The sequence below is a fragment of the Hypomesus nipponensis genome, chromosome 9 (assembly GCF_054491055.1).
Source record: "Hypomesus nipponensis isolate SF chromosome 9, ASM5449105v1, whole genome shotgun sequence".
NCBI lineage: Eukaryota > Metazoa > Chordata > Actinopteri > Osmeriformes > Osmeridae > Hypomesus > Hypomesus nipponensis.
This window is the reverse complement of record NC_140369.1, coordinates 9,306,200-9,327,751: the sequence shown is the minus strand read 5'-3', so window position 1 is coordinate 9,327,751 and position 21,552 is coordinate 9,306,200. Positions and strand designations below refer to the sequence as shown.

The window sequence follows — 21,552 nt, the reverse complement described above, 5'->3', positions numbered from 1 at the left end:
GTATTCGTGTGGAGACGTCTGCCTCCCCCTCGGATTCAGCTATGGCTACAGTCAGTGGTTAGCTCCAGCGGTACCCCCTGCAAGAATAGGAAGCCATTCTTTGACAAAACAAATCTCTGTTGTGTACGACAAAGTAAGACGAGAGATAGCTGAGTCATTGAGAAAAATCCTAAGTAGGACGTATGAGTAGGAAAAGTAGGACGTATTTGAGTTCAATACAATGTGAAGTGTTATGATAGTGTTTACAGCAGCTTGTGACTGGCAGCAGTTTACCCGTTTTTACATTCAGAGAACACATACAACAGGAAGGACTGGTTTAATGCAAAGTCCAGGCCTGATGTAATTCTATCTTTTGTCAGAGACTTTGCTTAATAAGTGAAATAAAACTTTCACTCATTTAGTTAATTGATGATTGGCAGTCTGACAAAGAAATACATCATAACATAAAAGTAAATCATTATGTACCATAATAAATTGCATAGCATCATATTCCCTTTGCATCGCATCTCATTGAATCGCATTTTGTCAAATCGCACTGCTTCGCAATAGGGGTGAATCGTATCGTATCACATTAGTAGTTGCTTTTATGTATCTTTAATATATTGGATCGTTGGCAGTGCATCGAGATGTGTATCGCATCGTCCTCAGTGATGGAGATGCACATCCCTAATAGCCTGGCTGCCAGCCCAACTTCGCCGCGCCCACAAAATAATTTGGTTGGGAAGTTGGGTCTGGAGGGTCTCGTATTGGGAACAACTATATAAAACCAGAATCTGGGCGGACCAATGAAATTGCCAGGGCGGGCTTTATACGGTGATGGACAAATGATCAACAGTAACGTAATCAACAACGTCACGAAAGAGCCCTTGGGTTGAATCAAGCCCCCACCCCTCGCCCCTTGGCTTGAAGCAACGGCCCCGGTGGATGTAGGTGGTATTGCATTTACGTTTAGGTTTCCGACTCTTACGGTCGTTTTTATTCTATTAACTCCAGTCAACATTTACCAAACTATCTCTCCCAATAATTTTTGTTCGATTCTCGAACCTGCCTCATACTACTAGCTTTTACATATAATAATTTTTCCAGATTTTTGCAGAAGTTTGAAACCATTCCGAAATGGGTAAACTAGCACCCCATTTATTTGCCTACGTCAATAAAAGTTGCCTGCAAATGCGCTCGCGGATACTAACAGGGCACGAGCACAAAAGTTCACATTGGCCGATAGCCGATTTACATTGAGCTGAATGAGCCATAGACTTTTATTGAATGAGCACAGGGAGAAATGGCTTGAGTTGCCTGCCTTGTTGTAACAAGTTTAGCAAATGGTTGTCACATACATGAAATGTCGTTAATATAGTTTATTCCCGTTATTTTAAAACAGATTTGATATTTCGTAAAGACGTTCATGACATGATGGCAAATATATTAAGTTAAGCGCGAGCCTATTGTTGACATGTCTATCTGGAGCAAAGACGAAGATTCATACTTTAACTGTTAACCACAATCGGAAATGATATATATTTTAATAATATTAGTCTTGCCTTCAGAAGCTTTTGTTAAACACACCCATTATTCTTTTTTTGATCGTGTCATCAAGCCAGACAGCTTTTGTGGGACAATGAAGGTCCTCAGTGATGTTTCACCCCCACTTACATCTGATGGAAACGTCTTGTAGCCTATATGGTCCTGTGAACAAGCCCCTTTCAAAGGCAAATGTTCAATAAAGTATATTTTAGACACAGTTCTCGAGTTTTTATTTATTACATTATTACCAAGTCTCGTTAGATCACGTTATATAGGCATTTGGTTTTGTAGGATGAACATATAAACACTGGCCACATTTCTACACTGATGATAAATTGAAGGCAGTGTGAATTTCGTGACATTTCGTTTGAGTATATAGTTGACAGTAAGCAATGGTAAGTCTGCATTATGGAAGATTTCGGTTACCAAAATAACTAAGCTTTCTTTGCCTGGCAAGAAAAACGACGGAGCTGTTCATGTTAACAGTTTATTTCATCCGATACAATGCGTTGGAAATCATACTCAAATCATGAAGTAAAAAAGCAACATATGTGTTGAGTTCCATCTCGAATAGCCCTATATTTAGCCCTATAGCCTATTTCTAAAAAACAAGTGGAAGGAATACTATAGTGACAGAATACATTTCTGTTAAGTTTGCATCATGTCTCTGATTCTTATCGGACTTTCTGCCCATAGATTCTGCCACTGCAATGCCTTAGCTCACACGCTCGTAACCATATAAATCTATGCTCGCGACTGGTTGTCGCAAAGTATGACGTGTACAGCTAGTTGCAAGCGTGCACGAGGTCTCGGAGCTAGAGAAAAAAAGAGCCACGGTTTAAAGCTAGACCGGAAGACACGGAACTGGAAAGATGGCTGCGTCCAGTCTCGCGCTCTCGCTTGCCTCACTGCGCAACTGAGCACTTTTCATAAAAATGAATGGGGACGCCATCTTGGAAAACAAAAGTAGCTTACTCTCGTTATATTAACTCTATGGGTTGAATTAGTTTTCAACAAAAAACTTATTACGTTGCTCTGATTGGTTGTAGGTCTATCTAGCCTGGCTGCCAGCCCAACTTCTCCCCGCCCACAAAAAAATTTGGTTGGGAAGTTGGGTCTGGAGGGTCTCATATTGGGGTACAACTACAGAAAACCAGAATCTGGGCGTACCAATGAAATTGCCAGGGCGGGCTTTATACAATGATGGACAGATGATCAACAGTAACGTAATCACCTACGTCACAAAAGAGCGCTTAAGTTGAATTCGTTTTGAACAAACAACATATTACATATTGCAAACAGATTAATACAGCACCATTTTCTGTAACGATCATAGTAGGGAAATTTATTAATTGACAATCATGAAAACAAATGAATTAATACATTTGACACCATGCTGACAAAACATGGATAATAGCGTAAGGTACAACTTGAGCCCAGAATACATTCATCAATATTACTTTGTACAGATAAACATCTTGGATTTGTGAGAAATTGAATGCCAAACACACATTTATTCAAAAACTCTGTATATACAACCATGTTACACAAAGGTAAAAAAGGATAGATTTATGAAGATGTGCCCGCCAAAATTGTCCTTAGTCTGCTGCTAAAGCATTTAAATATAACTTATTTCAAAGATTCACCAGACTGGCAGACAATGTACCACTACATTTTAATTGTTCTAAACACCTGTCAAATTGGGTTTGTACCACCTAAATTGTGACAAATTCCAAAGTTTGTGTGAAAATTGATTTCAGTGTGCCCCAAAAGCAGTACTGTTCCAATTGCCAGTCAGCTGACATTGTTTGCTTTGAGGTCGTGCCTTCAGTTTTTCCCTGTTCTTCCAGCTGCCAGCTGCATCCTCAATCAGGGCTGATCTTAATTCATCATGATGAAGTTAGACTTGCAATGAGCTGGAAAATAGAAAAGGAACAATTCATCATTGTATCTCATGTAAAACTATTTAGGGAGAACATTTTGGACAATCAATTCAGTATGATGCTGACCTATGAACTCAGCCACAGGGTCATGATCTCCCTCTGTACGGATAGTGCCAGCTATGCTATCGTTCTCCAGGATGGGTAGGAAAAGCTGTACGAAGTCTGACGTGTATGGGGGAGCAATCACATCCAACACCTTTGGGAACAACAGAGACATCTGAACTGAAAGTACAGATAGAAATACAAAGTTTCACTTCTTTCACAAGAAACACATTTTCTGTGTAAGACTAGATCTGAATAGAAGCTACCTCAGTTACAAAGTAACGGATGAGTGAGATGTCCGTGTTGAGCTTTTCCAGGCACTTGCGGATGTAGCCAACTACAGGTAGCACATAGCCTCGACTCAACAGGTGAATCATGCGGTCTAATAGGGTCTTCTTCAACTCCAGCTGTCAAGAAGACAACCAAAGAGTAGACATTTAATAACGAAATATTAAACAACACTAACACCAGTAATCATATAACACACACCTGCTCCATGACATCCAGCTGGGAGTGTTCTGTCTCAAATAGCTTTATCAGCAACTGGAGAACCTGAGGGTGCAGGAGCTGGTGACACGTGCTAATCTGCAGGGGGAAAATAAATATATTTATACATTTTGTACTTGTTCTGTCCGGACCCCAAAAATACATTCTCAGTAGAATATAGGGTTGCAAAATGTCAGGAATTTTCAAAGTTGGAAACCTTCCATGGGAATTAATGGGAATATGACAGAATTATGGCAATAAACTGGAAGTTTGGAAAAAATGTAATGCAAATTCTGGTGAATTTCTACCCTGCACATTCCTTAATCACATGAAAGCACTATTTACTGCAGGACTACTGAGGCCACACCCCCTGCATGCACTGTGCATTCCTCCATAACGTGCACAGATAATTTCAAAATTCACCATCTTAACTTTCCATTGAAAGTTTGCAGGGCTGCGTTTCCCGATAACGATGGATCGTAGCAACGATCGAGCAAAAATATAAACCATCGATATTTCTTACGTGCGTTTCCCAAACATGCTCGTAAGGAGTAGGGTAATCTATGCGCTTTAAAGAGTTGCGAATTTTCAAGAGACACTTTAGCTACGATGTCTTTGGGAACGGCCCGTAAAACTAAGATTTGTCCTACGATGGATTCTACGATCAACTTAGGCTTATGACGCTTTTGGGAAACGCAGCCCGGATATATTCCGCCACTTTGCAACCCTAGTAGGATACAGCTTGTACCTCATCCAGCAGCGCTAAATGAACTGGTGTGTGGTCTGTCTGGAGCTGAAAGTACCGAGGTTCAGAGACTGTCCAGTCCACCCACTTCAACACCCCCATGGCAACCACTGGAAACCTGACCCACAAATTATAAACATAACACAGGAGTTAATCAGTGGTGGTGGGGAAATCAAGTAGATATCCATAACAAAAGTTCTATCCAAGGCTTCCGTCCTCAACCCAGTTAAGATGACACTGTGCTTACCTGATGCACTGATACAGAGTGCTGAGTTCCGCTACAAGTTCTGTTGCTCCTTTGTTTTCATTGCAGCAGAGGTTGTGGACAGTCTCTATTGCCTTTGAAGTGGATTTAAGCTCGTCTTTGTTTATATTTACCCTTTTGTTCTGTGGGTGAATTGAGAAGTTCAAAACTGTAAACCGGATACATTTTTGGTCTGCATTTTGACAGTGATTAATGTATGTTTACATTAACAAAATATTCCGCTTTTCTCCCCAAAAGAGTATTCATACTAAACTGTTTACATGGCTGATGAAAATTAATATTCCACTAATGTCTCAGTTTGCATTCCGGGCATACTCCGATTATCCACTTGGTTTATGTACAGTGGACAGAGCTGACCATAAACAAGCTAGAGGCAGTGAGCTGCAAACTGAGGTAAAAAACAGAGGTGCATCTTCTGAATGCGCTGTAGAATAGACTGCACCTAAAACCCGTTTAATACAGGCAAATCTTCAGTCTTAATCGTAAAATACTACATTTTGAATAAAGCCTTATTCAGAAAATTCAAATGAAATATGCTGTTTACATGACCAGTATCATATTTGGAATAATAGTGGAATATTAGTCTGCATGTTAACAGCCATTGACTATTAACAATATCAAAATGCTGAATTCTGTGTCAGGGATGTTTTGGTTTCTCACACCTTCTTCCATGTCTCAACCACACTAGCTGCATAAGCCAGAATGTGAATGTACTTGTGTTTATGATCCTGGTTGATCTTAGAGCCGGGCTTGAACAGTGACTGCATGAATAGGTCAAGGAAGGCTGGCACTCTGATCTAAAAGGAAAAACAGCAACATTTCATTCATCAGGAGGAGACAAGCTGGATATTTTACTATTTCTAACTAGTAAACTAATATCAGCTATAGTTTGTTTAAATGCATTGGAATTATGCACAGCTCTCACCAGTTCCACAGGAGGAGGGTCCATGCTGCTGAACATTTTGAATAGTACAGTGATATCAGCAGGATTGAGTGCCCCCTTGGACAACATAGCTCCCAGGGCCTGGCAGGCTCGTGGGTAAGCTGCTGCTGTGCCCAATGCTAGAGTAATCTGACTAGCATCATGGCCCCTGAAACACAGATCATCACACAAATCTATATCAGACACACCACATACAAACTCACACACACACCCCTCTTGCCAATTTATTTCAAAATATCAGAACTATAATATCATTGCATAGAAGGAAATATAAGAGAATGCTTGAGAGAGAAATGCTTGAGAGAGAGAAAGGTACCTTTGATGTGCTGACTTCTGTACCTCCTGGCCAATCCTGCGCATGGCTGACCCCCCCTGCTCCTCCTGGGAGAGGATGGACATCATGGCCTGGGCAAACAAGTATGTGTGCTCCCCATGACACACCATCTTCTGTAGGAGAAAGAGGCCACCACTTTGTCAGACACTCATACCGGGATATTATTACAGAATTTGGTGTGAATTCCTCTTCAACATGAGTGAGTGGGACTTGCAGCAAACTCTGGTAGGTTCTTCTCCAGGTTGTCCTCTCCTCCATCTAGTAGTGTGGCCAAAGAAGTCCTAAGGACCCTGGAAAACACCTCCAACTGCTGGCATGCTGTCGACACACTGGTGATCTCCCCTTGGTACCCAGCGTCTGAAATTAGCTGAACACACAGGGAATTAGCGAGACAGATTGTAGAATTGCTCTGCATATCTGACATGAAATGGTACATCTTTTATATGCCACTATTTGTTTCTGTGGAGAGGGTGAAGAACTACCTTGACAGTAAAATTCAGCATCAAGCAATCAGGATGTGCCTCGGCTAGCTTGTAAAAGAGATCTCTCCAGGTAGTGTGGGCTATCATCTGTTCTAGCCAAGCAGGTGTCTGAACAGAAGACATAAATGTTTCCAATAAATTTCAATACTAAGAGCTTTTCCAATTATAACCTACATGAAAATAAGGTCTGAGATCTCACCTCTCCCTCCACGGTGAAGATGGAATCAGCTTTTTGAGGGTCAAAGTGTTTAATAAGAAGACTTTTCAAGTGATTTTCTACCCGCTCTTGTACCTGTGCTGGCTCTACACCTGCAATACAAACAATTAAAATAAACATGCATTTATCTGTCTGGAAGTAACTTGGCTGGACACAACAAAGAATAACTAACTAGTTTACTGTAAATAGGATGCTTGTTCAATTTACCCATCTGAATGAGCCACTCTGCCAGAAGGTTTACAGTCTGAGCCACAGCAGAGTAATTCTCTGACAGGAGCTGAATCACATGCTCGGGTGAGCCACCGGCTTGGAAATACCTGTAGAAATAGCACTTTAAGATAGCTTTGTGACTAACACTGCAATCATAACTCAATTATGTCAGCATGCAATGTTTCATTTGTACGTTTTGAGGGTGTTAAAAACGGCTGGCTCCATGATGTAATCTCTGCTGGAAAATTTCTGCAGGCAGTCCTCTTGCACTTTTCCATCGTTCTCCCCCTCAACATAGCCGTCCTCCTAAAATAAAGTTGAATTGCAGCATCCATGCTTACTAACACTGTTGACTTGTTAAGAGAAACCGTGACCACGAGTTTCAAAAAAGGCACAAAAAAAAAAGGCACACCCATTGTAAAACTCACGGATTCAATTAGCGTACCAGCTATCATGTAACAAAATAACTTGCTTCTGGTCAGTTGGTGCTTAATAGCTAGCTAGCTCTAAACCAAGATGTTACTAGGTAAATTTGGAGATTTTCAAAAGCTGGAGAATATATTTCTGGCTGGCTGGTAAATAATCCGTGTTTTTCACTTTTCAATTAATTTGCAATTATCTAATTTAGCTGGTTAGCCAACGAATATATGTTTAACAATGCGTTTGCTAGCTACCAGCAAGTATTTTTAACGCTAGCTGGGAAGATCTCTTACCAAATTGCTGTCAGGTCCATCCCAATCTCTAACCGTCCCATAATATTCCTCATCCATAGTGATCGAGAAAATCAGGAATATGCTACGCGAATATTTTGATTATCTACAAATTAAAACTGTTTTGATAACTCGCATACCATTTATCTTGGTAGCTAGTTTGAGAGGGGATAGCCACTTAGCTTCTAGCAAACATGAGCAGATGAGCTTGCATGCGCCGCCATGTGGTTTGGCGTACCTATGGCATGTCCCCCAATTTCAGCCGCCTCTATAAAAATCATTTTTAGATGACAGCTAGAAATTGCATTCTCTTTTTTCTCAATAAAATAAGAAACAAGATACTGATGGATTACCTGTGCAGTTACTCCAGTTATCCTAAAAGTCTTGGCAAGATTTTTACAATAAATAATTCACATATACTAATGGAAACAAATGCATTTATTTTATAATGCAAACAGCAACATAAGAATTATATTATTTACTCGAAAGGAGGGAAGTGTCATACCCGTGGCAGTTAGCTAAATCACACAATTTGTATTAGCCATGTTACAAGTCCAAAAACAATACTTCTTCACCCTAAAGCCTAAGAGAGCATTCTATCAAACCATTTCTAAGCACAAACATAGCTCAGATAAAACTGAACTCAAATAGTTCAGTTATTGCTCAGATAATAATAAAATTAGCTCTACAAGTGTTGGAAGAGGGTTCACATTGTTCAGATGCATGTACAAAACAGTAGGTTCCAAAAATTTGTTGTCCAATTGACTTATTTTGGTTGAAGAAAAATAAATCCCTGCATTGTTGGTTCGCATAACAAATGCATGAACATAAATCGAGTGAAAGGTTTAGCCCCACTTTGCAGTTGGAACCTAATGTGGTACTATCTGCATCAAGTCATTGCTTGGAAAGATGAGTTGATTGGCTGGGAAGCCAGCCACTATAACAATACAGTGACAAAAGTCTTTGTAGCTTTGCAATGTACAGTAGTCTGAGGAAGGAGTGGGGAAGTAGCACCGTTGTCACCAAGAGCAAGATCAAAAGGGAGGGCAACCGGTTCACAGGGCAGACAGTTCAGATATGACTTGTAGATACAAGTCAGATTTGACTTGGAACAAAACTGATTCTTGAAAACAGTTTTTTGGTCTTCACTTCCTTGAATCAAAGTCTGGCTGTGTACAGCTTATGCAGATATAGTCTTCCTTCTCCGCCTGCTCAGCAGACAAACCCACACAGACCTGGTGGAACCACTGATTGCAATTGCCGTCACATTGGACCCAATTTACCTGAGAATAATGATGAGGGGCAACAGAGTGGGGAAGAAACAAGAATCCAAAGGTTGAGTTCTGAAAATGTTTTGTAATTGTGTTATCCATGTTAAAGGCAGGGTAGGTAATTTTGTTGAGAAGCACTTTGTCATATTTGCTTGAATATATACTATAACATTTTATACTGTGAGATACTAACCTGCTTTCCCTCTGGTTCCCTGCACCATGGAGCAGCACACAGTGACAGGTCTTCACCTTCTGAATCTGACGGGGAGCGGTCCGAGAGTGTGTTGGTGGGGGGTGAGGTCTCCTTGGACTCTTTGCGCTTACTTTCCTTGCTTGATTTGTCCCTCTTCTTACGAGGCTTCTTAGCCTTGTCCCTGCTCGGAGAGTCTGAGCTTTCCTTGCGTCGCTTGTTCTTCTTGCTGCTCTGGCCGTTTACCACCTCCTTCTGAAGACTGACTACTCTGGTCTTAAACAAAAAGAAAAAATAAATTATGGCGTTTTGTGTTTATGTTGATAAATGAAAATAAAAATATGATAGCAAAGTAATAAGCAGCAGACAAGAAAATTATGTTGCAGTTTAAGTCTTACCTGGTGGGATGGAGGGTGGTGCTGGTGTTGGTCCTGATCTGTGCTGTGCTGGGAGTTGGGGCTGTCTGATGGCCTGGGTAACAGTCTGTGGAATAAGGATCGGTACAGCTGCTGCATCTCAGGCAGTGTCACCTGAAGCAGAAAGCCCTCCACCACTAACTCCTCCAATTCAGGGCTCAGTCCTGGAGGAAACAAAAACCAAGTGGTGAACCTGGCTTATCTTGGTGGCTAATATGGCCTAGGATTTGTGCATTGGATGAAAAATATTGCAACACTAACCCTTGAGAGGAATGCATTGATTGTCTGTGTAGAAAGACACCCCATTCGAGTCCTGAGACATCCCAAGCCATTGTCTAACCTGTAAAACAGGAGAACCATAAGAAAAAAATCCTAGAATAAAAAATACTCAATCCAATATCATCTGACAGCAAGTGAAATTATGTTGACAGGAAAGGTGCCTACTTTTCCATTGGCCCCTGTGACAGGACTGGATAAGCTCCAGTGCTGATGAGTCATGGGGGAAAGACCCTCCAGCATCCCATCAACAGACACCTGTTGTACTCTGTGTTGCCAGCGGACGGTCCTCTCAATCAGGAAGCGGAGGGCGTCCCCTTCGGGCAGCCGCACCCGGATCCTCTGCAGAGACGCCAGTAGGGGCAGCACCCTGTCTAAAGGGGGCTTCTCAGACCGCAAACACAGCGGACACAGCCAGGGCTGGTTGGGCTGAGGGTCAACAGACACACATCTGCTGTGGAAGGAGCCTCGACAGAGCTCGCACTGGAACATTGCACCTGATGGGGCCTTGTGGCACACACACACCCGGAGTGCACTACAGTCCCCTGTGAGGATCTTGGACTCGTTGGATGTTCTTAGAGTCAGTAGGGTCTCCATCTCTCTCTGATGCACCTCAGCCAGAGTGGCCATCTACACAAGGACAGAGACACATGATGCATCCTATACAAAAATGAAACTACTGCGACAGAACACCAAAATAAACATATTCTATCCCGAACACTTACAGCAGAAGCAGAGTCCTTGCTTTCTGAGAGAGCCCTCTCAACATCTGCCAGACAGTCTAGCTTGGCTGAGTTTCTCTTGTTGCTCGGACTTATGTCCTTTGCTCTTTTAGGCTTTGTCTTTGGAGGCCCAGTCCACACTTCACACGTCCATCTCGGACACAGTACCTGTACACAAAAAATATTAAACATCATTCATAAACGAAAATATGTTTTCCTGTTAAGCAAGTTGCCTTGGATCACATGAATTCATGTACATTCATGTTATCATTAAAGTCTTACCTCTAAAAGAGAATAAGCAGAGTTCCTAGTCAGGAAAGTCTTGGCTGCGCTCTCCTTCCAGGCCTGCACATCAGAAACCATGGCCTCCAGTCGAGCTAGAGGATCAAGCCATACTGGGATGGCCTTTGCTCGGACCACCAAGTCAGAAAGACTGTCCAGCAATGGAATACGCCCCCCAAGCTGCGCAAACAAAACATAACACTGAGAGTCTGACTTGCACTCAAGTAGTAATCCTCAACACACTTTACCTTCTTTAAAACAAATTTCATTCATATAAAAAAAAATGTTGGGCCATTTGTGCATTATCCACTGGGCTTTGTTTGGTTGTACTGCTTTCATTATCTTACCTGGAGGGTCTCTGCCTCCTGTAGCCAGTATTTGGCTGTGAGCAACGTGTCCTTCATATGGAGACAGTTGGGAAGGTATGCCGGAATGTTCTCCACCTCCAGTAGAGCTGCCTCTAGAGTCTTGACACAGTGATGTGGCCTGTAAAAAAAAGGTACTTCGGATATCACACAAGTTTTACATACAGTTTGAAGTGGTCATTTAATAAAAAAAGATTGTCTGGTATTGATCTTTGCAATGGCGTTATGACCAGTCCAATATACAGTAGTAACTGATTTAAAAGTAACATTTCAGGCAAGTCAAACTGATACTTTCTAATGTCATCTGTAGAAAGGAAATCACCTATTAGCTGGTAGAAATGACAGACTGGTCTCTCTATAAAAACTCTGCCATTAGCCAGCGAAGTACTTTCACAACAAACTGATCCTGTTAATCCATCAGGAAGCAGCTTTGCCAACCTTGCACATATCCCTGTGCCTAGATTGAATTTCAAAGCAGCTTCTATAGTGGGTAGGAGTCAATACTATGCATCGACAGTACGTTTAGTAGGGCTGTGCGATATGACCAAAATCTCATATCCTGATCAAAATAATTTATATCCTGATAACGATACATATCACATTATGGTGAATTTTCTGTAAATTAATAAATAGTTGATATAAAATGACCACATGGAGAGGCCGATTTCTTATTGTATTTTAAATTATATACACAACTAATAAAAGGTACTCACTCATATTAAATTTCTCTCCCTTTCAAGGCTCCACATTGCAACTATTTTGGTCATATATGCTCCCGAAATGTAATCTATGCAACCTCAAAATATATTTGGGAGTGTAGCTGACAACTTGTACATAATTCACTGGAGATTCACTTTTTCATAGCAAAGATAACAGCTGGATTGTCCCTGGTGGATTGATGACAATGTCCTCTGCCCAAGCCTCACCTGGCTTCCATGAGGCTAAGAGCCCGCTCCTCCCAGTGCTCTGAAACTGTGAGAAGCTCTTGCAGTCGGGCCATGGCCTTCTCGACAGAGCTGTGTGGGGCCAGGCCTACTCCTTGGTCTATCAGCCTCCTCATGGTGTCCAGACACAGGCTTTGGGTCTTGCTGCTTGCCTGATGCACAGCCTCCAGCCACCGGGCCTGCTCCAACCTCTCCCTAAGTGGGGCCAACTGCGGGAGTTCCACATCCAGGCCAAGGCTTATGTCCAGCAGACCCTGCAGCTCTGTGGGACTGGGGGCTTCTTCAATGAGGAGCTTCTCACTGCAATGCTGAAAGTCCTCCACCCGCTTCAGGAGGTCCTGATGGTTCAAAATAAGTTTAACCCTTGTGTTATCTTCGGGTCATTCTGACCCATCAGTCATTGTGACCCACCGTTGTTTGAGACAACTTTACCGCATACAAAACCAAAGTGAAGCACTTTCTTTTAACTGTTGGGCTGTCTCAAACACCCCACATTGCGAAAGTTAAAATAAAATAATTTTTCATTTGTTTTTGTATTGTGTAAACACAACGATGGTTTGTTATGAACCTTTAGGTCATGTGACGCGAAGGCAACACAAGGGTTTTAACTATATAATGTTGCAAATATGATCTTTGGTTTAATTGTTTTGTAACGGTGCAATAGGTGCATTGCATTTTAACTGAAGAGCAAACCGTGTATTTAACCGCAGAGGTAATTATCTGGGGCTGCTGTACCTTCAGTAAAGGGGCCTGGCGGATGTTGCAGGGAAGGTCATGTAACTGCTGGACAAATGACCTCAGCTCTTCCACAGTGAGCAGGTTCTGGCTCTGGGTCTTCCCTCCTCCAGACCGATACCTGACAAAACAGACACAATTTGAGAACTGCCAGCCAAACTGCATTTTCTGCTGTGAACTTGCTGTTTAATATAAACATAAAGACTGGAAATTGTTTCATGAAGTTAAATAAGAGTGCGTGTTGTCAATGCTGTGTCAGTACCTGGTCTGCCTCTTCCCATTGAGTAGCTGCTGAGCCATTACAGCACACTTCTCCGCATCCTGGGTGACGGCACGTAGCTGCTGCAGGAGGTCCTTCTGGGGGAACGCCTTCACCTCAGCCTCCTCCACCAGAGAGCGCAGCTCCTCCAGACCTGGGCACACAGAAACAGCAGTTAGTCCAAGCCCAAACACACTCACAATACACTAAGCATTGTGGGGAAAAAGTCCAATCTAACAATTAGTCTAATTATTAGGTCACAATTGTTATAATAAACAACTCGCCTCTCTTCTTGTCTTGTTTGGCCTCCAGTATGTCAGTGACGTTATAGACCCATTCACTTAAGGATTCAGCACGTAGTTTCACCGCTTCAAACATGGGGTACAACTGTGCCAGAGTGAACCTGTAGCTGTACGATCAAATACACGCAGCATATACAACAGTGTTCACAACTTTCACTTTCCTTCCATTTCCACTTGCATGAAACGGATCGACATTGGGAAAATAATGTCTTATTATGTACCACTATGTGGTACCAGTAGGAATATACTCACTGGAGAGTATAGTTTTCAGGGGGGCAGGAGCAGAGGTCCTGGGCATGGTGCAGACACACCAGCTGCCCGGGGCTGCAGGGACAGGTGAGGGCAGACAGGTAGCAGGTGGTCCGACATTTGGAGCACTGACGTTCTTCATCTGGCATCAGGTCATACTCTACCTTCTGGGAGTGCAGCACACCCTAGGGACACAGACACATGGTAGAGGCATTACTGCACAACGCTCAAACCTTTCAAAACATTTTGGGTGCCTCGTAGGTTCACTGGTCAAGTGTGGGTACCATGTAGGGTCTAAGATTAGCTTATAGGGCTATGGCCTTACCGCAGGGGCCCTCTCTCTCTCTCTCTCTCTCTCACACTTCCTGTCACTTTCCACTATCTCTGTCCCATTAAAGCAAAACTGTCCTAAACATTTAGCTAAAGAAAACAAAAAAACACCAGCATTATTTAGTTGCAATGATAACCAATTTTGACCTTTGTGTTTTGTCATTGCTCATCACCTTCATGGACCCAAATGTTTTCTGGAAAATATTCGAGTTGATATTACACAACCCTTAACTGACATCATTCCAACAGTATGAAAGAGTTACGACATGGTTCTCTTACCAACTTGCTGATTTTGCCCCGTAGGTCCTCCTCCTCCTTAATCATGTTCGCCATGTCTTTCTGCACAGCTGAGGCTAGGACCACATCCATGGTACTGGCCTTGGAGGCCATCTTACAAACCATCTCATCATGGGAGAAAACGCAGTACCTATTCAGCTGCCGGTAATGGTCCACACACAGACGACCCATCGGCATCTGAGAACAACAGAGTAAGTTGCTCAACAGGAGAACAAAGCAGCAGCATCAGAACAATGCAGGCTTGTGTTCTAGACAGTTCAACAATGCGATTATTTACAAGAAATGTCAGTTTGGATGTGTCTCTGAATTAGTATTGAGGTATCTAACCCAGTCCATAGTGCAGAAGTTGACAGCCTCAGCAAAGTTGAAGCCCTGGTTAAATCCACTGTGGTAGGCTCTGGGAAAGGTGATGACAAACTCCCCAGCACACTGGTTGGTCCGAAAAATCTAGAAGAATGATGTCATGGTTATGTATAACATTTGCAAAGCGTGAAAAGGGTGAGAAACCATCTTAAATTATGAATGTTGTGGGTGTGTTTTTGTTTACCGGAACTCCATGGTTCATGAGTGTGTTGGGGTTCATCATGGTGACCAGCTGGTGCAAAAGATCAGCCTGGGATTCAAAGAGCTCAGGGGCCAGTTTCTTCATGACCCCCTCCAGCTGTTCAGCAGCATAACCAGGAGCTCCATACCACGTCTTGGGCTCCCCCCTGGGGACACGGCAACCATCAAGTTAAAAACATTGGCTATACATCCACAGCACAAGTATGCATGACATTTACATGAGGAAAAACTGGTTGATTAATAACATTTAGAAGTAACTACTAGAATTAGGCCAGAGAGTGTGAGCTGTACCAGTGTAGGTAGTTGATTGAGTAGCTCCAGTGGTCTTCGATGTGCCAACAGAAGGAAGAGAAGCACATGCCGACATAAAGCCAGGGTAACTTCATCCCACAGATGTCAGCCGTAACATGAGTCAGAACAGAAGACTCCATCACTGGCATGTTGTTCAGGTTCCAGCCGCTGCTGAGGTACTCCTATAAGTCAGAGACAGGACTCAATATACTGTTCTACATACCTACAGGTGATGTTTTGAACCGCTAAGGTCAACTTATGTAACAACTGCATTATAGTAGTGTACATTTGTGTTTAATGTCAAAGAAAAAATTCTAGTTTACTAGGTTAGGCATTTGCTTAAAAAAGGCAGAATCAGTATGTTTTGCGAACCAAACAATTTTGTCTTGAATTCAAAAGGATTCAAACCAAAATATCCCAACACCTCCCTTCACACATGAACGCACTACTTGACTACTGCCAGGAAGTAGGTAGACAGACAAGTAGCCTGCCTAATATTTGCATTCAGTCCAAATGCCATCCAATAATTAAGTTTGGTCCGAAGAAAATGATTGGTTGTGTTCATAACAGAGACGCCCAAAGATACAGGATTTATTTCATTTTACTGTAAAATATCTATATGTATTGGTTGCGATCAGGATTTGGAGTTTATTTCAGCAAATATGACAAAAAGTGTGTCTCAACATTACCAATCCTGCCTTTAATGCATCATTATCAATAAACCTTAGGAAGGTCTAATAGTTTGAAAATATGCTCAGTCATAAATGGAAGGTAAGCATGTATTGTGCCTACCTCATCCTCAGAGGAAACTTGGAATGGTCCATTCTTGACAGGGAAACCGCTGCCAAATTCCTTGGAGGCGATGTCTGCCCCATACTCCACAGTGACATCCTCCTCAATGGTGCTTACCATACGCCAGAACTCCTTTTCAACCAGTTCTGTTGGAACCATCTGACGAAGAGAACACAGTCGTTAAACTTGGGTCCAATGAGTCCGGCTGCACAACAGAATATAATTTGTTTATGCCTGATGAGGAACAACCTTCGCAAAACTTACATGAACTGGCATATTGAAATAGTCTGACTTAAAGGAATCAGCCATGTCTCCAAAAGTTTGTAAGGTGTAGTCCCTGCTGGCCTGCTCAAAGCCAAAGGCCACCTGAGGTTTGCCACATTCCTAAGGGGGGGGACGACGACAATAGAACAAGATTTAAAAATTTACAAAGTATATGTACGCATCAAATAATGTTTTAATTACATAAGCACACCACATTTAACTTTACTTGATTTTGGAAATGTAAGTAAACAGCAGGAATAGCTCAATTGGTTGTATGAAAACAGAACATACACATGCAATCAATGCATTAGGATAATAAGGGTGGAGAGAGTGGCAGAAAATCCAACACCTGCGCCAGACACTTGGGACACCTCCAGTCTCCTTTGGGGACATCATGGAGAGGTGGGATCAGACAGAAAGTGTGGTAGCTGTCATCACAGCCATCACACAGCAGCAGACGGTCCTCTGCAGTCCCACTGCCACACACCAGACACATGTATTGGTCCATCTAGAAAGACAGCACAGGGTTAGACCATACAGTTGGACAACTTCATAGAAAGTATTTAAAAACAAACACGCACTGCTCAAATGCTTTTTGTATCATAATCCAAGTATAAAAGCGTATAGTAAAAAAAAAATAAAAAAAAAAGTGTTTTTATATTCAACTTTACTCACTGCAGGGTCGTTTTTCTTAGTCAGTACATTTTCTTTGTCCGTGATTAGCTCCTCATGCTGTATGAGTTCCTGTTTCACCTCAACAGGTGTAACTTTCCCTGGAAGGCAGTTGTTAAATTGTCATTAAGATCAGCAATTTGACTATAGCAAAAGTCTTGTTCTTACAGTTCATTGACTTGCATTGAATGCGATCAGAAACTCTATTACCTTCTACACTACTTGCAAAACATCATGCACATATTCAATACTGATCAAATCTATTTTGTCAATGCTCACCAGGTTCTGGTTTGACCACACATGAGCCCATCCTCCTTCTAAGATTCGGACGATTTTCACACACGTCGCTTGGCTCAGACTTTAGACATCCTCCCTGCCAATGAGACCGGAGAAAGAATTAAGTAAAACATTCAAGACAGTAAGAAAAAAGAGGGGGATTTCTCAGAAGACATTGGTATTTGATAGACACAGACCTTGTTTTGTGCATATTAGTTACAAAGTAGGCCTACCTCATCTGCATGATGTACGATATGGCAGCAAGAACAGGGAGGGGACTCACCTCTGATCTCATGCGCTTTGCTCTGCGCGCCACACTGCAATTCTCCACGGGCTGAACAGATTGGCGCTGGGGCAGATCATGGGGAGTGTACTCCTTATCCTTGGTGTCACTGGTCAAGGTGGGTTTCTGCATGAAACAGTAGAATGGGATTGTAGAGACATCACAAAGAGAGGTTCTGCACAATAAATCACTGGAGTGCACTGCCTAATCAAAACTATTGAGCCTGATTTAATAGTCTCATGATGCAGCTACTATACAATGAGAAAACAGGGAAAGAGAAAGAATGAAATAAATAAACAAACAAAAATGGGAAAGAAACAAGCCACAAAAGTTTCTGTGACATAGGTCTTCTTTCAGGTCACAGGTCTCATCTATAACTCAGTAGGCCAAATGGTGGAACCAACTCCTTACATAGTAAAAGACTATCTTTTTTGAAAGAAATAGTAATGAGGAGAGCTGTGTGTGTGTTTTGGGTATGCATATGACAGTTACAAGAGTGCCAAACAGGGAGAGTCGTGACTTACCAGAAGGTTGGCTCCAGTCTGAAACAAGTTGTACGGGTAAAGGATCCTCTCATAGTGTGCCCGTAGATGAGAGCCAATAGCCTTACCCGGAGCAAACCCCATTTTAACAGATATCTTACTCCATCGCCTCTCTCTGCATACTGCATCAAACCCCCCTTCATCCTTCACCAACTGGGAAGAAGAACATATGTAACTCAGTAAATGTTCCAGTTGAGACACCAAAATGAGCGGTATGCTGTTAAATTCATGATTTCGTATGCGCTACAACCTGGGTGTGAGAGGCGTAGTAGGCTACATACCTTGTTGAGTTGGTACAGGTCCAAAATCTTTCTTTCCACATGAGGAATTTTTAATGTGCATCCTTGCAGCTCCCAGAACTTGGCTATTTGATCAAGGAAGTTGAGCTTGACTCTGGTCTGAGCCTATTCAATACAGACAAAAAATAGAAAAAGAAAAAATATGCCACCATCTCAATTGCAGTGTTGTACGATTATTTTTAGAAAAAGAAAAAAAAGAAAAAAAAACATTTGAAAAACAAAACAGACAAAAGATTCTCCACTACACTTCCTGTAAGAAGTGAACAATGCTGAGCTTTACCAGCATAAGTGTTTCCCTCATCTTTTGACTTGTGGTTAAGTACATTAAATTCAATATTTGTATAGACTAATGATCAAAAACTGAAAAAAAGCACATACCTCCAACTCATTAAGCCTTTGTATCCGGGGGTTGAAATGCAGTCTGTCCACATCACAAGCAAATGGTGGCTGCCATTCCTAGAGGCAAACAATACCATCTTATCAACTGACACTAACTTAGCACCACTGTCTTTTCACAGTTCACCCTCAACTTTGAAGAGTAGGTCAATTAACCAAATCTAGAGAAAACCATAGCCTGAGATATAACAAAATATTTATTTAAAAATATATATTTGGAGGGTTATACATGTATAAGTGACTACATGATGTGGAGGTTGTCCAAGTATTTAAACAGCGACCTGAGAAATGTACCAAAGCCACTGAGAAAACTGTAATCATCAGCTGCATCACAGGCACTGCATTATGTAGAACTATGTGTCACCAACCTCTTACTCATTGACTACCTCACGGGCACTGTGCATTATTGAGACAATAGGCTATCTTATTAACTTTATGCTTTAAATATTAAACCCAAATGCAAAACAGCTTTTTAAAGTAAAGAAGTGCCTTCCTGTGTATTTGCATTGCTTAGGCTGTATGATCTGAAGTAGGGACGGTGCAAGCTTCCATTTAAAGAAAGTGTGGGTTATCATGTACAAGGTTTAAAATTAATCGATTAGCCTAAACAAACCATGACGAAGATAACTCTCTAACACCATCTGCAGTACATGTTAAGATAATAACTGCATATATGATATTGTGTGTATTACCTCAGTTTTTACGTATTCTGTAACAGTTCAGCACACCTGAATAATTAATGATTAATAGAGTGAATTTAATTGACTACCCAGTTTGTCCAAATCCAAAACAAAAGCCTTTTGGAATAATGCAGTCAACAAAAAAGGAGGACTTGTCCAATCCAGGTCCACATCAAACACTTATGATGAACTGGTCTTGGCCGTTGTTGGCAAAGACACAACAATATCTCATCATGTAACACTATAAGCTGTTCCTAATACCCTTGACGATACTTTTCAACGATACTGTAGGGTGCCTTAAACCACCCTACACCTACCCAAATGATTGGTAAATTTAGGAAGTAAACATCAAGTCATTCAGTGTTGTGATACACTTATTTAGAGATGTATTTTGCACATTTGTGGATTCTAAAATATACACTTCCATTTTACAACCCATCCTTCCGTTCCTCTCCATAAAGACGTGGTCACGATGCACGTAGTTGTCACGGCAAGCATTAAAAACAGGGCAATGCAATGGGATGAACCATGTTAAGACGAGTTTTGTATTAAGCTGTGAGTCTGTAACTATGCAACAGCCGTATTTTAATTACTGTAGATGCTAAATGAACATGGTTAATGTCAAGCGGCATGATGGTGAATATCATTTCCGTGTCCTTTCAAAACATCCAACTCCAGAAAGGAAGTGATCAAGTCTGCTTATACACGACCAATTTACAATTAAATACTCTTCATCTAGAAACGCTAAAAGCTAACGTATATAACGCTTAGGTGACAATTACTTTAGAGAGTATTTTTCAGATGTAACTTTGTAGCGACTAAAAGATGATTCGAGCGCGTGCATGAGTGGAGATGCAGTTACTAGTACACACCACACTAGCTAGAGAACTACGTTACGTTTGCATAGAGCTAGCAAGCTCGCTAACAATTCAACTGAAGCCAATCCGCCATGTTGAAAATCTGTCTAAAAAACAACATAACGGCCAAACATAATCTCAACGATTGTTGACCAACTCTAGTTTTAAAATATTTGATTTGCAGCCTGATAAAATACACCAACCTGCGGCGGTCTAACTTTGCAGATTCCAGTTTTCTCTGCAATAGGACGTATTTTGTTGATATACGCAAATGGATCGGCAAATTCCTCCCAACTGGGCTCAAAAACAGGACACTCCGGTGGAGCAATGAACTCGTTTGGTGGTTGTTGGGTCATCGTTGCATCTTCATTTAAAATATTAGAGATGTACTATTACAATGTTCTAACTAAACTTCAATAAAACTGTCTTCTCTATTGAACTAGCTACTCCCTTTAAATCGGTCAATTAAGAACATCACCACAGTTGCTCTCACGCACTATCCGAGTCGTGGAACAACACCTACTTCCGCTTCAGAAAGTAGAGACCTTGAGTTATGCACAATGGCAACAAAGAATCCACATATAAATAAAAACACAACTTTTTGTGATAGATGCAAGTCACAATTATTTATAAATCCCTTAATATAATAATCTAGGTCAAAAGAAAATGTGTATCCATATTTAATTGTACAGTCAAATGTAGATACAATTTGAGTGCGCGTCAGCAACTAAAATGAATCAATCAGTTTAGTACATAGCAAGGGCATACTGAACTGTTCTCTGTACTTCCTCACTAAGATTATACCAACAAGTATACATAAGTATTTGACGTAGAATAGGGCAACGGATTACTGCAAAATGTAGCAGATCGTTAAATTGAGTTCTCTTCAAACGAAGGAAACATTTTCGGTGTCAACTCGTCTTCAAAAGTTATGTTTCAAGACAAACGTAAAGATAAGCGTATTCATATCATAACATCGTAGTGACCGGACCTCGTTTTTTAAATGGCCTCGGTAGACTCCATGATTGGGTAGTCGTTCTCTGCCAGGAGAGGGTGTGTTGGAACAGTGATCACAAATGCAATATAACCAGGAATGT

At 41.5% G+C, this 21,552-nt stretch overlaps 2 protein-coding genes across 2 annotated transcripts; both read right to left on the bottom strand.

Moving 5' to 3' along the window:
* Positions 1-3,182: 3,182 nt before the first annotated feature.
* nelfcd (negative elongation factor complex member C/D) lies at positions 3,183-8,112 on the bottom strand. The gene is made up of 15 exons (XM_084706391.1): positions 7,905-8,112; positions 7,385-7,497; positions 7,189-7,298; positions 6,964-7,073; positions 6,765-6,872; positions 6,497-6,649; positions 6,265-6,395; positions 5,931-6,096; positions 5,668-5,802; positions 4,988-5,127; positions 4,744-4,858; positions 3,999-4,094; positions 3,776-3,916; positions 3,534-3,663; positions 3,183-3,440 (listed from the first exon to the last, which is right to left on the bottom strand). The coding sequence occupies exons 1-15, from the start codon at positions 7,959-7,961 to the stop codon at positions 3,406-3,408; spliced, it is 1,740 nt and encodes a 579-aa protein (XP_084562517.1). The 5' UTR covers positions 7,962-8,112; the 3' UTR covers positions 3,183-3,405.
* Positions 8,113-8,321: 209 nt separating this feature from the next.
* On the bottom strand, positions 8,322-20,975 carry kdm5ba (lysine demethylase 5Ba). Its single transcript, XM_084705314.1, has 27 exons — positions 20,659-20,975; positions 18,901-18,978; positions 18,505-18,627; positions 18,206-18,376; positions 17,682-17,807; positions 17,402-17,495; positions 17,126-17,223; positions 16,800-16,958; positions 16,451-16,570; positions 16,187-16,345; positions 15,395-15,576; positions 15,087-15,249; positions 14,867-14,986; positions 14,522-14,716; positions 13,916-14,097; positions 13,646-13,770; positions 13,365-13,515; positions 13,103-13,223; positions 12,350-12,705; positions 11,406-11,544; positions 11,059-11,238; positions 10,780-10,944; positions 10,223-10,684; positions 10,040-10,118; positions 9,761-9,942; positions 9,366-9,638; positions 8,322-9,184 (listed from the first exon to the last, which is right to left on the bottom strand). The coding sequence occupies exons 1-27, from the start codon at positions 20,809-20,811 to the stop codon at positions 9,047-9,049; spliced, it is 4,494 nt and encodes a 1,497-aa protein (XP_084561440.1). The 5' UTR covers positions 20,812-20,975; the 3' UTR covers positions 8,322-9,046.
* Between the last annotated feature and the right edge of the window lie 577 nt (positions 20,976-21,552).